Source organism: Melopsittacus undulatus, chromosome 2 (assembly GCF_012275295.1).
Source record: "Melopsittacus undulatus isolate bMelUnd1 chromosome 2, bMelUnd1.mat.Z, whole genome shotgun sequence".
Lineage (NCBI taxonomy): Eukaryota > Metazoa > Chordata > Aves > Psittaciformes > Psittaculidae > Melopsittacus > Melopsittacus undulatus.
In genome coordinates this window covers 13,543,981-13,561,004 of record NC_047528.1, presented here as the reverse complement: position 1 = coordinate 13,561,004, position 17,024 = coordinate 13,543,981, and the positions used below count along the sequence as shown (strand labels likewise).

At 39.7% G+C, this 17,024-nt stretch overlaps 1 protein-coding gene across 1 annotated transcript; it reads left to right on the top strand.

Annotated features, from left to right (window-relative positions):
• The first annotated feature begins 1,028 nt into the window (after window positions 1–1,028).
• LOC101880487 (matrix metalloproteinase-27) lies at window positions 1,029–8,529 on the top strand. The gene is made up of 10 exons (XM_005149719.3): window positions 1,029–1,188; window positions 1,544–1,782; window positions 2,535–2,683; window positions 2,781–2,909; window positions 4,865–5,026; window positions 5,196–5,319; window positions 6,020–6,150; window positions 6,372–6,531; window positions 8,006–8,109; window positions 8,321–8,529. The coding sequence occupies exons 1-10, from the start codon at window positions 1,030–1,032 to the stop codon at window positions 8,419–8,421; spliced, it is 1,458 nt and encodes a 485-aa protein (XP_005149776.2). The 5' UTR covers window position 1,029; the 3' UTR covers window positions 8,422–8,529.
• Window positions 8,530–17,024: the final 8,495 nt, after the last annotated feature.

The following is a 17,024-nucleotide window of genomic DNA, read 5'->3' as shown; positions in this document are numbered from 1 at the left end:
AAAAACTCAGAAGCAAGGATTTCCTGAAAAAGGGTATTTCTTACAACTGTTTTGTAAAAGTTGAGTACATGCTGTCAGAGCTCCTCTAAGGCACCACACACCTTCAGCTCCAATTGCCACCAGTGGAAGGTGCTTGCCCAGCACAGGGTGAAATCCCATAATTTGTCACAGCTTGTGTAAGTCCTGAAACTTCCTTTATTCTGAATTACTTAAGACAGGAAATAATCACATCCCCTGTGGCTAATGTGGTTAAACTGAAGAAGCATTTTGTGATGAAATGGCAGATAGATAAATAGATAGATAGATAGACAGACAGATGCATGCATACATACATACATACATAAATATTTTAGGTAAATACAGACAGAGATATAAGATTATCCACATTCCTTAGGCTTGATTTATAGGGTAAAATCTTTTTAGTTTATCTGTATCTTGTATTCCACCAGTATAATTTAAAGGGAACACACCTTTTCAAAGACTTGTAGGTAAGAGCTGGGAAATGATTTGGAGTTTTCATCAATTTTCTAAAACACCAAGTCTCACTTGATGGATCATTTTAGAAAGAAAAGTTTCTGCTTAAAGTAAATTCTCCCAAAGTGGTTTTTGTTTGCTTGTTTATTTGGGGTTCATATTCAGTGCATAGTTCCCATTTTCTAGGCTGAGAATTCTGAAGAGTCCCCATACATCCGTGGGCCACATTTCACACAGCTGGGTCTGGACAACTTGGAAGGTTTTGCATTTATCCATTTGATCTGCCATGAAATTGCTGAGGATCACTAAAATTCAGTGTCAAATAACTAAAACTGAGTGACAGTTTTGAAATAGTAACCAAGCAGCTTGGAGTATTCAAGTGCTAACTGACTTCAGATGTCTGTGAAATTGGATGGGTTTAATCAAGTTTTATTGTGTCAGCCAGCGCAGTGTTATAGAATGTGGGAGGTAATCAGAACATGATAAACTCTGAGTCAGTCTACAGCTGACTCTATAAAGCACCCCAGTACCATATAAACTGGGATGCAGGAGAGGATGCACAGGGAGCAGAAAGCAGACTGCTCACCTACCAGGACAGAGATGAGAATAAGAACAAAGGATCTTTCACTTTTGCTTTTAATGTGTGCAGCTGTTTCTAACGCTCTCTCTGTACACCCAGAGAAAGACAACAAAGCAGATGCAAAGCTTGTACAGGTAACTACATTGTCCATATCTGAGATCTCTTGAGCTCTTTCTTTTTAGATACAATCTGCATGTCCCAGATACACAGCAGTTTGCTGTCTTTCTGAGACAATGCTATTACACAAAACTTTGCTGCCCAAACTTTACTAAAGTGGAATTAATCTGTACAAACTATAAATGTCAAATAAATAAGAGAGATAATGATGTAGGTTTCTGTTTAGCTATGATCCTCAGGAAAACATCTGTTTTGCTCCAAAATCACAAGCAGATGCTTTTGCCAGCAAAGCACACAAACAATACTAGTCCTAAGGTATTTGTTTAAGAACATATCAAAATGTGAAATGCAATTGCTTTACTTTTTCACTAGGACTATTTAAATAAATTCTATGCTGTTGAGCCTGATCCAAATCAGCTTGGATGGAAATCAAATGCTGAATCCACATCTGAAAAACTTCAGAAAATGCAACAATTTTTTGGTTTGAAAGTGACTGGAAAACCAGACACTGAGACATTGGAAATGATGAAGAAACCCAGGTGTGGAGTTCCCGATGTGGGTCTCTATGGCGTTACTCTGCCAGGATGGAAAAAAAACAAGCTAACATACAGGTAGTATTTCAATAACTGCTTTTTTGAATTAAAGTTTTGGTTTTGGGGGTATTCACATGTGTTACAGTTAAATACAACTTTTACAGCAATTGTGTCCAGTTGGGAACACAAAAAAGTTTCTCTTTCCCCAACTGTTAGCTATGCATATTCCTGAGAGGGATCTGAGATTTGGGCTCAGTCAATCACAGTATTTTGCTTGTCATTTACCATTCTTGACAAATATTCTGTGACCAAACAGAAATACCCACTGCACCCTGTACAAGCCCCATTATCTTCAAACTTTGCTAAGACCAACAGTTTAGTGGTCACAGGAGCCTAAGGACATGACTTTCCTCATGCTCAAGAGATGGCCTCCTGGTTAAAGGTTATTTTGAGAAAATCTGATATCATGTACAAAAGTATTATTATGAAAAAATATAATTAAGTATTGCATGATTGGTTACATCATGTAGCCTTTATGTATGGTTCTGGAATTGGCCTTAGAGCAGAGACAAAGGTGTAGAAAATCAGGTTTGGGGTTTTTTGTCAGCTGGCTTCAGACAAGGCTAAAACCGCATTGTGCTGCAGACTTTGAGCAGCTATTTTGGCAGGTTATCACATTCCTTGAACTCACTCAATCCAAGATGAATCTTGGGAGCTATTAGACTGTAGGCTGAATTAATTACCTGAATCTCTGTTCATCATCTTGACAATATTAGAGATTTTTTTTCTGCAGACACTAAGTATTAATACTTGAACTCTCATAACCATAGAATTGTTAACCGCACACCAGATATGACCAAAGAGGATGTGGATAAAGCAATCCATAAGGCATTCGAAGTGTGGAGCACTGTCACTCCGCTGATTTTCACTCGTATTCATGAAGGAATAGCAGATATAATGATTGCTTTTGGGACCAAAGGTAATACGCTGACTGCATACCAATGTTAAAATTAATGTGACGATTTTGCAACAGTCGTAACATAAACTTTGTATTGTTTCAACATCACCTTATTTAGCTCATGGACGTTGTCCTCGTTATTTTGATGGCCCTCTTGGTGTCCTTGGTCATGCGTTTCCACCTGGCAATGGTTTTGGTGGTGATGTGCACTTTGATGAGGATGAAGATTGGACCATGGGGTCAACTGGTAGGTAAAAAGGTCTTTCTGAAGTGTTATGCAGATGGGTAAATTCTTTTCTGATTTTATTTAACTGAAGATACAGACTCAGATGAAACACAACACTAACCACAAGAGCAGTTTGAGGATACTACAGGCCATCCTCCAACCGTATTTGCAAAAATAACAATTGCAATGACATAAATCAGCCTGATCTACTTTAGTTCTTATTTAGTGCTGGTAAAGATACCAACAGGACAACCCTTTTCAAATATGAATGCTACAGACATGAGCCACTCTTACCTGGGGGTTGCTAAGACCCATGCCCACCAGAGTTTCACAAATATGGTAAAAGCTTTCACTTTGTCCAAAGCCTGGCACCAAGCCTGGCACTACCACACACCATGCCTTGCAGAAGTCCTCAGAGGAGATTCCCACTACCTAGAAAACATTACAGCCACCAGTGATAATTAAGAGTCTTCACTGATAATACAATAGGTCCAAATATAAGCTAGGATAGGCTTATACAAAAAAGAGTTCTCTAAACAATTTCAGCATCCTACCAGGAGCTGGGAGTCTGGATGTGCCATTCAGGCAACCCATGGGCTGAGATGCAGTGTGTAGAGCTGACTACAGATGTGTGAAGCCAGGACAGAAGAGAGGGGAGCACCAAATGCTCAACTGTCTGTTCCCTTCAATCTCCAGGCTAGCCAGACAGCACATACTGCCTCTGACAGATCTGTCAATACACAACGACACAGCTGTCATTGTGCCTAAGGTATACACCCTGTTGTACTTTAGACCCTTATCTCATCCAGTTTGGGGGATGGAAAATTGCATAGGATAACTGCAGCAGGCTAACTGAGGCTACACTGCAGGAAAAGCAAGGAGCTAGCAAACAGAAAGGTTCTGTAAGTGCACTGCATGAGGAGAAACAGTCTGGGCTTATTGTAGTGGGAAAAAAGAGAAGGATGAGAAGCAGACATGTCATGCTGATAAAATGCAATGTTTTCCCCACACTGGAACTGAACAGGTCAACCTCAGTTTTGCTGCTGTTTCTCAACAGCACAGCTCCAGAAGGCAGGCATTGCAGAACTCGGAGAGCGTGGAGGACTTGTGAGAGGGGAAGACTGGAAATATGTGTGGAAAAGTTGAAACTTTGTTTGATTTTTTGAGAAATGGATATCTTGGCTTCAGCCAGCCTTTCTTGGGCAATCGATGACCAGTCCTCTGCTCTGCCACAGACTTGTGTTCTTCACTAAGTCTGTTAACATTGTTGGCTCTTGGTCTGCAGGGCAGATGATCATTCTTTCCTAACTGAGAAAGGCGTGTTACTTGGAGGGATGTATTTTAAAGGAAATTCCATTTTTATCCATTTATTATGTTAATATATCTCACTGGGAATAAGCATGTATAAGCATATTTTAAAAAGATATTTTATTTTACAAAGCTATAAAGAAACCATACTCTTTCAAGTCCTAGTGATAAGAAGTTGTTCTGCTAACATTATATTTTTCCTTGTCTACTTATGATCTCACCTTTCTTTCTCAGATTTGTAGGAGGGAGGCTGATACACAGAGTGACACTTCAGCATCTCCAGTGAACACAAAGTGCATCTTCCTATCCTTGCCCTCGAGAGCTCTTAGCTTGTTTTGACTCACTATCTAAGCTCAGCCAGGAAACCCTGCCAGGACATTCCTCAGAGCTGCACCCACATTCACCCCCAGACACTACTCATGCCACACATTTACATTCAGTAGCTAACAGAAAGAACAGCAGGAAAGAGGGCCAAAAGTCACTCACTTCTAGTGGGGGAAGAACACAAGCCTCGCCTATACAAAAAAAATATGTTTATGTATATGCATACCCTCATGAATTTCAATATATTCTATGAACACTGCCACTGAGCAATAGTCCTGCTGTTCTCAAATCAGCCATTTGCAGACCATACTTAGACTGATCTCATCTCTCTATCCATTTTTAAGGGTTCAACCTGTTCCTTGTTGCTGCTCATGAGCTTGGCCATGCCCTGGGTCTCTCACATTCTAATGACCAGAGGGCTTTGATGTTCCCCAACTATGCCTATATCAGCCCTAGCGAATTTCCCCTCTCTCCAGATGATATAAATGGCATACAGTCCATTTATGGTGAGTAAAATTCATGCCTTGAAAATAGAAGTAAGCAGGAGAGAAATAATCTCTGTCAGAGTTTCACTATAAAAATATTTGTCTTCTCATATTATCTAAAATACAATTATATATGAAAACCTGAATGTTTCTCTAAATTTGGTGTATTCTTCCCATAATGTCTTCTCAGGATCTCCACCAAATGCCCCAGATAAAAGGCCAGCCACCCCTACCTCACCTAAGACTTGTGGCTCCCAGATGTCTTTCAATGCTGTAACTACACTCCGACGAGAAGTCATTTTTCTAAAGGGCAGGTAAATATTGATATGCCATTGGTATCCATGAGGTTTCTTGGTTTCTACAAAGACTGAGTGGTTTGCATGATTACGATTATGGGATTTATGAGACAAATGGATAGATTTCTGTTCATGGAAATAAAACTTTAAGCAGATATGTGTTATATTCATATTTTTACAGGATGCCCTGAAAAAAAATGCTTAATTTTTCCCAATAAACCATCTCAGTCACAATAAAGCTTCATTCCTAGATGTATAGATGGTTATGCCAAGTAATATTTAACTAAATGATACAACCATTTTCTAAGAAGGTCGTATGTTCTACCATATAGTTGGGCTAATCTATCCTTCAGTCACCTGCTCAAGCCCAAAGTCATCTGGGTAAATCACATAGGGAACAGCTTACAGTCAAGCTTATCTGGGATCCTATAACTGTCTTACCATATGGTACAGAAACAACCTGAATTTTTCAGCTGCTTGTAGCTGATCCCATAATCAATCAGTACCAACAAGAAGGGTAACTCCAGAAAGAAGACAGAATTAAAAAACCCTTTTACTTCCCATTGAGGGGAGTGTTTTCCTTTCTGACACATCGACCTAGGTAGCTCCACTGACAAGAAACAGCTTGTAAGTCATGATGTCGTTCACATTCTTATACATATATAGAAATGTCTGTGGTTAATTATTTGCTTCAAGAACTGTTTCATATTTAAATCAGGCACTTATGGCGAGTCTATCCTGATAATTCAGAAGTTGAGCATGAATTAATTTCTACCTTCTGGCCAACTCTGCCACCTGGTATTGAAGCTGTGTATGAGAACATGAAAGATCAGATCCTGTTTTTCAAAGGTGAAGTATGAGACTTTCTTCACATTTTTCTTACTTCTAATTTTTAGGGAGGCTAGGAGGGAGAAAGGGTAGCTCTATGTGCATAAAATTCACTTCTCAAATAAATAAATAAAACATCATGACATTTTGTTTTTCCTACAACCAACACTAAGGGAGCTCATTTTTCCTTTTAGTTTCTGAAAATCACAGGTGAAAATAAATATTTTAATTCTTTTCAATAGGCAATAAATTCTGGATTATCAGCGGATATCAGGTGTTGCTTGGTTATCCACAGAATATCCATGCACTGGGCTTCCCTAAAGGTGTCAAGAAAATTGATGCAGCTGTCTGTAATAAAAATACAGGGAAGACATACTTTTTCATAGGTGACAAATACTGGAGGTAAGAGGAAATGACAAATATTTTCTTGTGATTGACTCCAATGTAGTTTGAAGAGAATTAAAATTGTCTATGTGATAAAAGAGAGAGTAGACTTTTAAGTAATTATATGTAATTACATAATTATAGCAATCTTACTTTTCATAGAAATATCTTTGACTCCTGCACAAGGAGAAGGATATAGCTTTGACTTTTGAGAGCTTAAGGGTGTCCTGAAATAACCATTCCAGACACAGATCCATTTTGATGCATTATGCCTGGAAGCTAAAAAAACTCTGACATGTAGAGAACGTTTACAAATACAATAGACAAAAGTATCTCTAGAAAATAAAGATCTGAAGATAAACCTACTTCAGCAGAGGGCTGGCTGGGCTGGCTTCTGCAGAATTTCTCTGATTTTTGGAAACTCCTAGATTATTTAATCTGGTTTAGAGAGACAGAAGTGATAGTTCATTTTCCTTTCTTTGACCAGTTAGCACTGGAATTGCAACATGCTTCTTCTAAATGTTATTTAAACGGTCGTGAGTCCTGATACCCAAATACCAGTCAAACTGAAGAAAAAAAAAAACATTTTTGGGAATCTGATAGATTCCCTCTGAGTGCAAGAACAACTCCTGTAAATGCCTTCTCCAGGCAACCAGGAGCATATGTGGGTCAAACAGACTTTATTGTGACTAATTGTGGGGGTTCTTCAGTGGGACATAAAGTGTTAGGTAGATTTTGTGCTGCATGTCATCTCCTGTCCTTTGGTTTTTGATAGTTTTGGAAAGAGTATTTACAATATATTTAATTGCTACTTTACTGCCTTGGTCACATGACAAAGGCATGCAAGAAAACCACAGCACGGATTTCTTAGTAACTCCTTATCTCAGTCTCTTTTCCCTGTGAAAAGCATTTCTTGTATCCAGGGAGAAGTAAAACAAAGGCGTGTTTGTTTGCTTGCATGTTTTTCCAGAGAGGTTCCTAAAAGCCCCCACATTCAGACCCATCTCATAAAAATTGTCCTGGCTCAGTAAGGAACAACTTGATTGTATTAGGAGTACGTCAGCTTCCTTTCCTCCATCTAAATCTGTCAGATATTAAAGGACTAAGCACAATATCGTATCAAAGTCTAAGAGGAGTTGAAAATTCATGCAATAAGTATGTGTAGTCCTTGTAGCAGGAATCAACCTAGCCAGTTTCCATGCACTGCCTGTCACACTGCTATCATTAACGGAGGTAAATCCTATCCCTGCTGTCAAAAATTTGTATCTTCCTTTACTTTCTCTCATTCCAAATGCTTCTTGGGATATGTGCTTGCCTTTATCAGCGAACAAGTATCCTCCTCGTTGAAAGACTGAGTAGATAACTTTACTCTCTGTAACCCCGTTCAAATCAGTCAAACTAGAGATGGTGGACACCTTTTAGCAGCCAATTAATTCTTTGCAGAATTAATGTCTAAACTCTAAAATTACATGTCTCCCTTCATGTAATTCAGGTTTGATGAAAACAGCCAGTCCATGGAGAAGGGTTATCCTAGACAGACAGTCAATGACTTTCCAGGAATTAGCCAGAGAGTTGATGCTGTTTTCCAACAGAAAGGTAAATGAAATGAGCTTTTAAGTAAAATGGGCGTATTTGTAAAGGACTTACTTGAGTTCTGGAGGACATTCTGGGTGAATGTCGTTATTGATGTGTCTTGCAAAAGAACTGTGAGATGCTCTCCTGCATGTATAAAGGTGATGTTCCCTGTTTTGTCAGAATTAACCTGTTTCTTTTATTCATGCCGTGATGCCTTACTTTTTTATTCCAGGGTTATTCTACTTCTTCCATGGATCAAAGCAGTGGGAGTTCGACCCTACAGCTAAAAAAGTTATCCGTGAAACAAAGAGTAACAGCTGGTTTAACTGTTAATATCATTAAACCTTTTTACACACAACAATTGAGAATAAAAATCATTCTACATTTCTCAAAGGTTGTTCATATAAACACTACTATACAGAAGAGGCAACAGGACTAGTTTTCCTATGTGTCTACTATTTTAATATAACATCATATCAGCTCTAATGGTACCTCCAAAGGCTAGAATAAAACTGTATTTTTTTTCTTCTGAATAAGTGCAATATATCCAACATAATATTTTATACTCCAGATTGGTTTTCAAATATTTTGGCAATAAAAGGTTTACGTTGATGTCAACTATATTCTGCTTCATTTGTTTGAAGGTGTTCTGTATTTCTGAAATGGGAAAGACTTCAGGCTAATATTCTTCCAACATACAGTGTTTGTACTTTTATTCTTTGGTCTCCAAACAACTTCAGGAGCCAGTTTTTTCATTGTTTGTTTTTCTGTCCTCTCTCCTGTTTCTTCCTGTGTGTCCTCCTGCTTTTCCTTGCCCATTGCAGCCTTCTCCTTTTGACATCATATCAGTATGTTGCCACCAAAATCATTCTCCAGCCCCGGTGCCTAAATACACTAGCTCACCATCTATCTTTATAGCTATAGAACAACTGGTATTTCATCAGTAACCATTTTTTGTGAATCTATGAATGCCATCCTTCAGAAATCAGTCCTGTCCTATTCAAGAAATAATTACCATGTCATGAAGCACAGCCTCTGCTCCTCTAACACAAAGCACGTGTTTCAGGCGCACATATATCTGACATTTACTACATACTGCCATTGTGCATGAAGCAAACTTCTTGCAAAATCAGACAAAATCTATGAAGTCACAACCATACCCTCTCCAAGTATTTCCTTTACATTTAATTCTGGAAACAGGCCCAGAACCTGCTGGCTGCATGGCAGGGCGTATATGAGAACATGATGTCATTAGAACTGGCTTGTCCTTCTGCTCCCTAAATTCTCACATATCTGGCTGGTTTACACACCTGTTGCATGTTAGAGTAAAAAGTTTGGTTTTGATATGTATTTTTACAGTACCAAGTGAACAATGCAATGATCCCAACCTGATCCTTACCTCTGATTTGGCTGTTTGGTACCATTTGGTACCGCTACATTGCTGATATTGCTATGCTGGCTCGGCTCCCACCAGAAAGTCAAAATAGAGGCTCAGTTATGCTGTTTCACTGATCTACAAGACTAATTAAAATTTAAACTTAGAGTTGAGTGAAACGGCAGACATTTGGGTGAGATTCATCTGACTTAACTTTAGCTTTCTGTCTGTCTGCACATCTACTCACACAAGTTATAGAAGATGTCTGCACCGAAAAAAAGAGGGAAAAGTTCTCTGCAGTGTTGCATGTCTCTTCCTAAGACTGTGACAAGGGTAGAACATGCTGGAGGCAGGCAGGATGAAGACACTTCCTTACCTATTATTGTATTTCCAACTTCCTTAAACTCTTATCAAGCATTCAGTTCAGTTGGCTGTGTAGAAAGCAGAGTTTAACAGCACAGTCTCAGAAGCTGCCAAGTCACACCCGGGTGTTTATACTCAGAGGGTTACTCTTTCACACACAGTTTGCTCAGTGTTTAATCCAATTGTAGTTTTAGCTGCAAGAAAAGTTTAATCATTGAGTCATCAAGGAGATTATTCAGTCCTTTGTCATACATTGTCAAGTTCCCCTGTCTTCAGATACATAAACAAACATCATAGCTACTCTGTGCTCCTTTTCTGAGGCGAAATCTTGTTTCACACTTTATATGAATCCTTTGTCTTAAGGAAAGTTAATCTTTAACAGTGAAATGCTGTCAATGAAGTTCTCTGACTGGCAGCTCTGGTATTCTCTTAATCCAGAACGGGGTGAATTTTCATGGGTCACCTGCAAAAATAAAGCAAGCAATGAGCACTGCTTTTCCTGTTTTTTGCAAAGAAGGCCTGAAAAGGCATACCCTACACAAAAAGGCTTGACTTTTGATTTGTGATAACAGTTTGGTCACTTAGTTTTTCCTCTTCACTTCTTGTTTCTTTGAAGGAATAGGAATGACACAGCAGAAATCCAGTAAACACTAAGTATTTACTGGTGGTCCTTTCCCTCATCTCTGCCAGGAGCCCGGCTAACAAGAGGTAGTGCCTTGCATCTCACCATATCCTCCCACAGGTCTAGACAGCTCCTGGTACCACCTCCACTCTCTTATGCCACCTATAGCTCCTCATAATGCATATCCCCATACTACATTTAGGTTACTAAGTAAGTTTACTGAGTAAACACTGTGCTGATGGGCAGCTGGGCAGCAACTGGACCCACAGCCCAGCCAACAGATGAATTATCCACATTCCCATTAATAAGGTTATTTCTCTTTTATCCAGCTGCTATTTTCCACAAAACCTCTAGGAACTACGCTGTCTCAGTTTGACTTGGTTGAAGTTGGCCAGAACCTTCAGTTAGTGTGAGATCAGATGGACACACAAACAGATACACAAAGAACAGGATCCCATGTGATCAAGCTAAAATTGTTTTCTTGGTGTTTTCACTAAACATCCTTCTTGCCTTCCACTGCACATTTTCATTTGGTTTTGTAGTGTCATATTCCTCCTACTGTTGACCAGAGCAGTTTGGAAGGGCAGACAAGGCAAGACAGGAAAGACATATAAAAACAGTGTTTCCAGTTGTTTGATATCACCAAGAAAAAATGTTTGTTTGTTTCTTGGCCAATTAATGTTTTTTAGCAGCTGTTTTTCAATTTGATCATAAGATACTGATGATGAGATTGGATTGGGAAATGAGGAAATTATGCATCCCAATGTCATGTGTTGCTGAGACACACAAATACAGCATTCTTGGTAGATTGTCCTGAGAAGTCCAGCTCACTTCTCAGCCTGCAAGAACCTAGTCTTCTAGCACTGGCATGAAAGCGCTTTATGTACCAGAATGGAGCAAGAGCTGTCTATAGTAAAATACTTGCTAGAGCAGAGCTTAAAACCCAGCTCTTTCCCTTAACGCTTTCAGATGAGAAACATATCCCCTCTGCTCTTGGGTAGCAGACAGGTACTCCAAAAGCCTTGAGAAAACTGATACTGAATCTTTCTAAGGGTTTGGTATCTTAAAGGAAGAAAAAAACAAGTGTGAGAGCTTATATATGAAGAAAGAACTTGTTGTTCTGTGGATGTACATAACCACTCTTCCCTGACCTTGCTCATAAATCCATGCCTCTTGCGGCTAATTGTCCAAGTTCTGATAACAGAAAAGGAAGCTGCAAGGCTGGTATTTAGATGGTGGTAGTCAACACAGTCTTTGAACAGCTTATGAAGTTTGAACCTTTTTGAACACTGAACCTTCAGATATGCCAGAACCATACCCAGAGCAGTGCGCTAAAACACACATTGTAGACACTGCAGGTACCACACAGGATGCCAGCAAGGACTGCAGATGAGCTGCACAGTGTGCCCAGGTAAAACAAATGAGAGCACTTCTCTGAGGGCTACAAATACCCCTTGCAGGGTGACAACTCTTAATGACAGCCATCTCACTGACATTACTGAGTGTATCCTGTACACATACTTTGTAGACAGGACCTAAAGGTTTGAGACGTGGGTTCCGAAGGTTTGAGACGTGGGTTCCGTGTTTCTGGCTGTGAATCAGAGTTTTTCATTGTCTGTCTGTATTCATTCATTAAATAAGCTTATGGGGGTGGATGTTGTCTGTTGGGGTTTTTCCTTATGCATCATGTGCTTCATGTGTTTTAATGATGTGTAAGCACTGTGTCTTGCTGCCTTTCAGTAAATGAAAAAACATAGATACGTGTTTGTTTGTGTGCTCCAATAGAGGTGCCTTGCCCACAGGTGCGTGTGGGTCTGTAGAGTCTCTGTGGGACTCTGCAGGCTACAGGGGCTAAAGGAGTAGGGAAACCCAACAGCTGCACAGAAATTACTTACATTAAAAAAATGATGCTTGTAGAACTGAGAGCAATACAGCCTCCACACAGCTGAGCAACACAAAGTTTTAAACCATCAAATAAAAAGCCAACATGAGCTTTTAAAGATTAGGCTTTATCAAAGGGTGCTAGAAACTATGTCCTGAAGGACTGAGTCCCATTAACTGTCAGCAACTACTATGGGAGCTGGTAAAATCTGCTTTACCCCAGGTTGAGAAAGTTACACTGGTTAAGAAAAAAATATCTAAAAATGAACATAGTTTTGACAGAAAATATCTTCCAGACTTATGGTAAATGTCATTAAACAGAAGAACTTTGCAATAAAGATAAAAAATATGGAGTTTACAAAAAACACCAGAAAACATTTTTCAAATGTGTGTCTGTATATAATACATGTATATAATATATGTATATAATACATATATATAATATATAATACATATATAAATATGCATATTTACCTGTAGCTGTGTTTCAGACTATCATCATTTTTTTTATAAGCACTGCTTTTGATTTTCACACAGGATTATAGAGGAAGTGATTTATGCAATAAAATCATGAACTCTTTAAATCATGGTGTAATTTAGCTTAGGTTAGATTTCTCAAAGCAGCTAAAAAGTGTACTTATCACTTCACACTACTGCAAACAGAATTATTGCATACAAAACAGGCTCTAAGAGCAAAAGAAATACTCATTGTGTAAGGAAGCAAGGAAGGCTTCTTAGGAAGAAACCAGACTGCTACTAATATGCTCTGGAGCAAAATTCTACCTAGTTAAAAAGTGTATGTTTGCAGAGATGTACATAAACATCACCTGGACATCTGTTTTAATGAGCATAAAATATGGAATGAGAATGGCTATTATTAAAGATGTGTTTTTCATTTCTAAGAGTGACAAACTCTTTCCTCATTTCCAGGATCACAGCACAGCCTGTGTACATTATGAGCTAGAAAACAGGTTTTAATTAGAGAAGAAGGTGCTGATTCAGCAAAGTCTTCAAGAGCATGCCAAAATTCAAACACATGTGTAAGTAATACTACTTTTGAAATCATAGAATCATAGAATAGTTAGGATTGGAAAGGACCTTAAGATCATCTAGTTCCAACCCCCGTGCCATGGGCAGGGACACCTCACACTAAACCATGTCACCCAAGGCTTCATCCAACCTGGCCTTGAACACTGTCAGGGATGGAGCATTCACAACCTTCCTGGGCAACCCATTCCAGGCCTCACCACCCTTACATTAAAGAACTTCTTCTATATATCCAATCTAAACTTCCCCTGTTTAAGTTTGAACCAAGTCCTAATGAAGACATCTGCGCTTATTGTGACCATAGAAGTGTACTGTCATAACAGAGTTCAGACAAAGCATTCAGACGTCAGCCATTCCCCAAGCACTTGGCTGTAGAAATGAGCATTCACACTGTTACATTCAAAATGACCTGCACATGAAACAAGAATGGACTCCACTGTCTTCCTTCCCCTTGCAGTCTCCTCAGCTCTCATCCCCAGAGCTTAACCTGACACCTTGAAAATCTTTCTGCCTCTACCTCAGGTGCAGATTATTGGAGGTTGTAATTTTGGGAATAAGTGGGAAGGCAGAAGGCTAAACAAAATGCAAATTGTGCCAAAGGAAATACAGAGGTCGTTCATTGATTTCTGAATGTGCTGTGGTATATTTTTCACACATGATATTCCTGTAAGAGTTTGCTTAGACTGTGAAGGTCAAATTCTAATTACCTAATTTCCACCTATATCCTTGTATCTGGGTGTCCTACTGACTGGATTTGAGACTTCAAAGATGTTTAAGCATCAGGAAAATATGAGTCTCTGCAATTTAGGGGGATTTGACCACCATGACCCCACCCTTATAGCGAGTGTGAAACAAAACATTCATGGAAAAAGGATCCCAAGCTTAAAGAACATACTGACAACAGGCAGGAATAAGGATTTTCTTTCTCAGAGCATCTGTTTGGGGCAAGGGACAAGGAACCTGTAAATTTTAATAGGATAAGCACGCCTAGAAAAGCTGATTGTATGTTAGCATTTTGGTTCAGAGCAGTGTGGTTTTGAAGTCAGCCTCATCATCCTCACTTGCCATACATGGGTTAATTTCTGTACAAAAAACCCAAATTTCTGGTGGAGGAAGCTACCTGGGGGCTCTGCCACAGCTGTCCACGTGCCTAATGGAGAGAGATCAGAACTGAGACCAGAGAATGATCCACAAACCAGTCCATGGCCAAAGGAAAGTGTTTTAGCACCAGAAGTCAGTCCCAAGTCTCCTACTGAAAACTCTGCCTGTGTAGCTAACAGCAGAGAATTGTAAAAAAGACAGATTTAGCCCTCGGGTAATGTTTCTCTCAGCAGCAGTTGTAAAAATGTGATTGTACATGCCTTAGATCAAGCTGGAATATGTTTGTGGTATTCAAAGCAAATACATAAATACCCATCAGGGTAAATTTCTCTGACAAAACTGTGTGTTTATATTTGCTGGCAGTTACCACAATCACCTGAACTGATATAGTGTATAAGCCTTCATTCACTTGCACCTTTTTATTTACTTAGAAATTACAAAATCAAAGTCAGCTTTGTTGCAACATGATCCTAAAGTGTCTGGCAGGAGTAAACACTTAGCTTAACACATCGATTCTAAGCAGGTAAAACAAATGTGCACTGGGAGGAGAAATCAGGAGACCTGACATCTGCGTGCACAGTCAGGGTGGTGTAACTACCTCACATAAGCTGCCTGTGGCTATCCAAAATCCCATAGCTTCTTTTCAGGGCTGTGCTTTGCAAGGTTATTCTCTGTCTAGAAGAACAACCACTGTACCACTAACCAAGTGTGGGAGCAGTAGCTGGATCCTCTCTTATGACCCTGCTGGAAAATCAAGATTGCTCACCTTTACACAGAAAGAAATGGAACCAAAGAAAAGAGAAGCTGCTTATGGAAATCTGTGTAAGAAACTTTCTTGGAAATCCCTATGTAGGTTCCACATTTTCATGGCTGTTCCTTCATCCCGTGTTATCAGACCTATCTCTAGAAGTTATTACTGGTTTATATGTGTTGTTACTGTGTCATATGTAGTACTGAGTTATTTGTGTGTGTTTAAAAACTGAATCTTGGAGTTTAACATTTAAATAAAAAGCCTCTTGCAACTTGCAAAGCACCAAAAGGGCTGCTTATAACAGCTTCAGGCCCTTGTCTCTGTCTTGGGGCAGCTGGGCTTCCCCATCACCACCAGGCAGAAGTGTTCCTGTCTCTGCGGTCTGGCACAGAGAGCCCCAGGCTCGTGCATGCAGCAGCTATTCCCCCTTCCCACTGGGTTTGCACTTTTTTTGGAGAAACCCAACTGAATGTCAGATTTGCCCTGGTTTTGACAAAGGTGTGTGCTCCATTGGAAGCTCCTTCTCCAAATCACCCACAAAGTCCTCCCTCCACCGTGCTTAATCACAAGGCAATCAACAGAAGAAATCACACCACTGACAAATCACAGGGTTTCCATGAAGATTTCTGTCATGTCAGAGTTCCCAGGGTCGTGATCAGACTTGAGATACAATAACAAATATATTCTCCACAGTGAAATTTGACCGAGTAATTCCAAGTGTAATCCAGACATCTGTAGCTAGTACTTCTTATTCATGCAACTCAAAGACTGCAAAACAGACCCCCTTCCCTCCCAAAAATAACCATGTAAGGCTGAAAAATTAAACCTCAGCATTTTTATCCTGGCAAGCATACAAAGCAGATCTCTGTTATGATCAGTGAATGGCTGATATCCCTATCCCTTCCAGGGACATGGATAGGGGAACTTTATAGAGTTTATATCCACCCCAATTCATAACTAATCACTTCTCTTTCTCAAGATTTGAGTGTCACAGTGATTACCAGCCTTTTCCCACTGGTATTAGATTATTTTGTTGTTGTTTTCCACTGCAAACCTAACCCACGTTTCTGGGAAAGCAGGAAGATGACAAAGAAGGGAATTGAGGATTACTGGAGTTGAGGGACTGAAGGTGTGTTGCAGCAGGACAAGCATAGATATCTAAATATAGGTATTCATAAAAGGGCCTCACTTAGGACCACTGTTGCAGAATGATTGGCTTTAGTCATCAGTAAATTTCCACCCTGGCCACAAACCAGGTTAGAAATTACTGCAATTTTCAAGGTTCTAGTAACAGTGATACTGTCCCACACGAGCTACAACCAAGGTGCAGAATGTTCCAAGGCTGTCAATGGATGACTGATTATTCCCACTCTTACTTCTCACCTTGGCCAAGCAACAGAATTTCCTGGTACAGTCAGTGCCGTTCCCAGCTTAGCCATGCATCCTAGTACAGTCAGGGGACATTTAACCACCAGCTCATCACACAAAGGACAAAACCTAATGGGAATTCCTGAAATTGTAGAGCAGCCCAGAGGAGGTGGGGTCATAATGCACCCCCACAGTAACTTGTCACACTTGGAAGCTTCTTCAGGAAAATGTGAGAATTGCTTCAGTGCAAAGAGCCTCATGCCACCAGCCTCCTTTTCAAAGATCATAACTGCACAAGTTCTCCCTGTAGAGGAAACCTTAGCTACATGCACAGCAGATTCATCTGACTTGAGTATGGGTCAACTGATTCTGCTGCCTCAACATCAGCATTTAGTGACACTGACTACAGGGTATCCAAGATACCTGAA

Bases quoted from the DNA above. Each gene is read 5' to 3' on its own strand.
- LOC101880487 (XM_005149719.3), top strand. From the start codon at position 1,030: ATGCACAGGGAGCAGAAAGCAGACTGCTCACCTACCAGGACAGAGATG. The intron at 6,151-6,371 runs GTGAAGTATGAG...TCTTTTCAATAG, and splicing joins TCAGATCCTGTTTTTCAAAG to GCAATAAATTCTGGATTATC. The intron at 6,532-8,005 runs GTAAGAGGAAAT...CATGTAATTCAG, and splicing joins ATAGGTGACAAATACTGGAG to GTTTGATGAAAACAGCCAGT.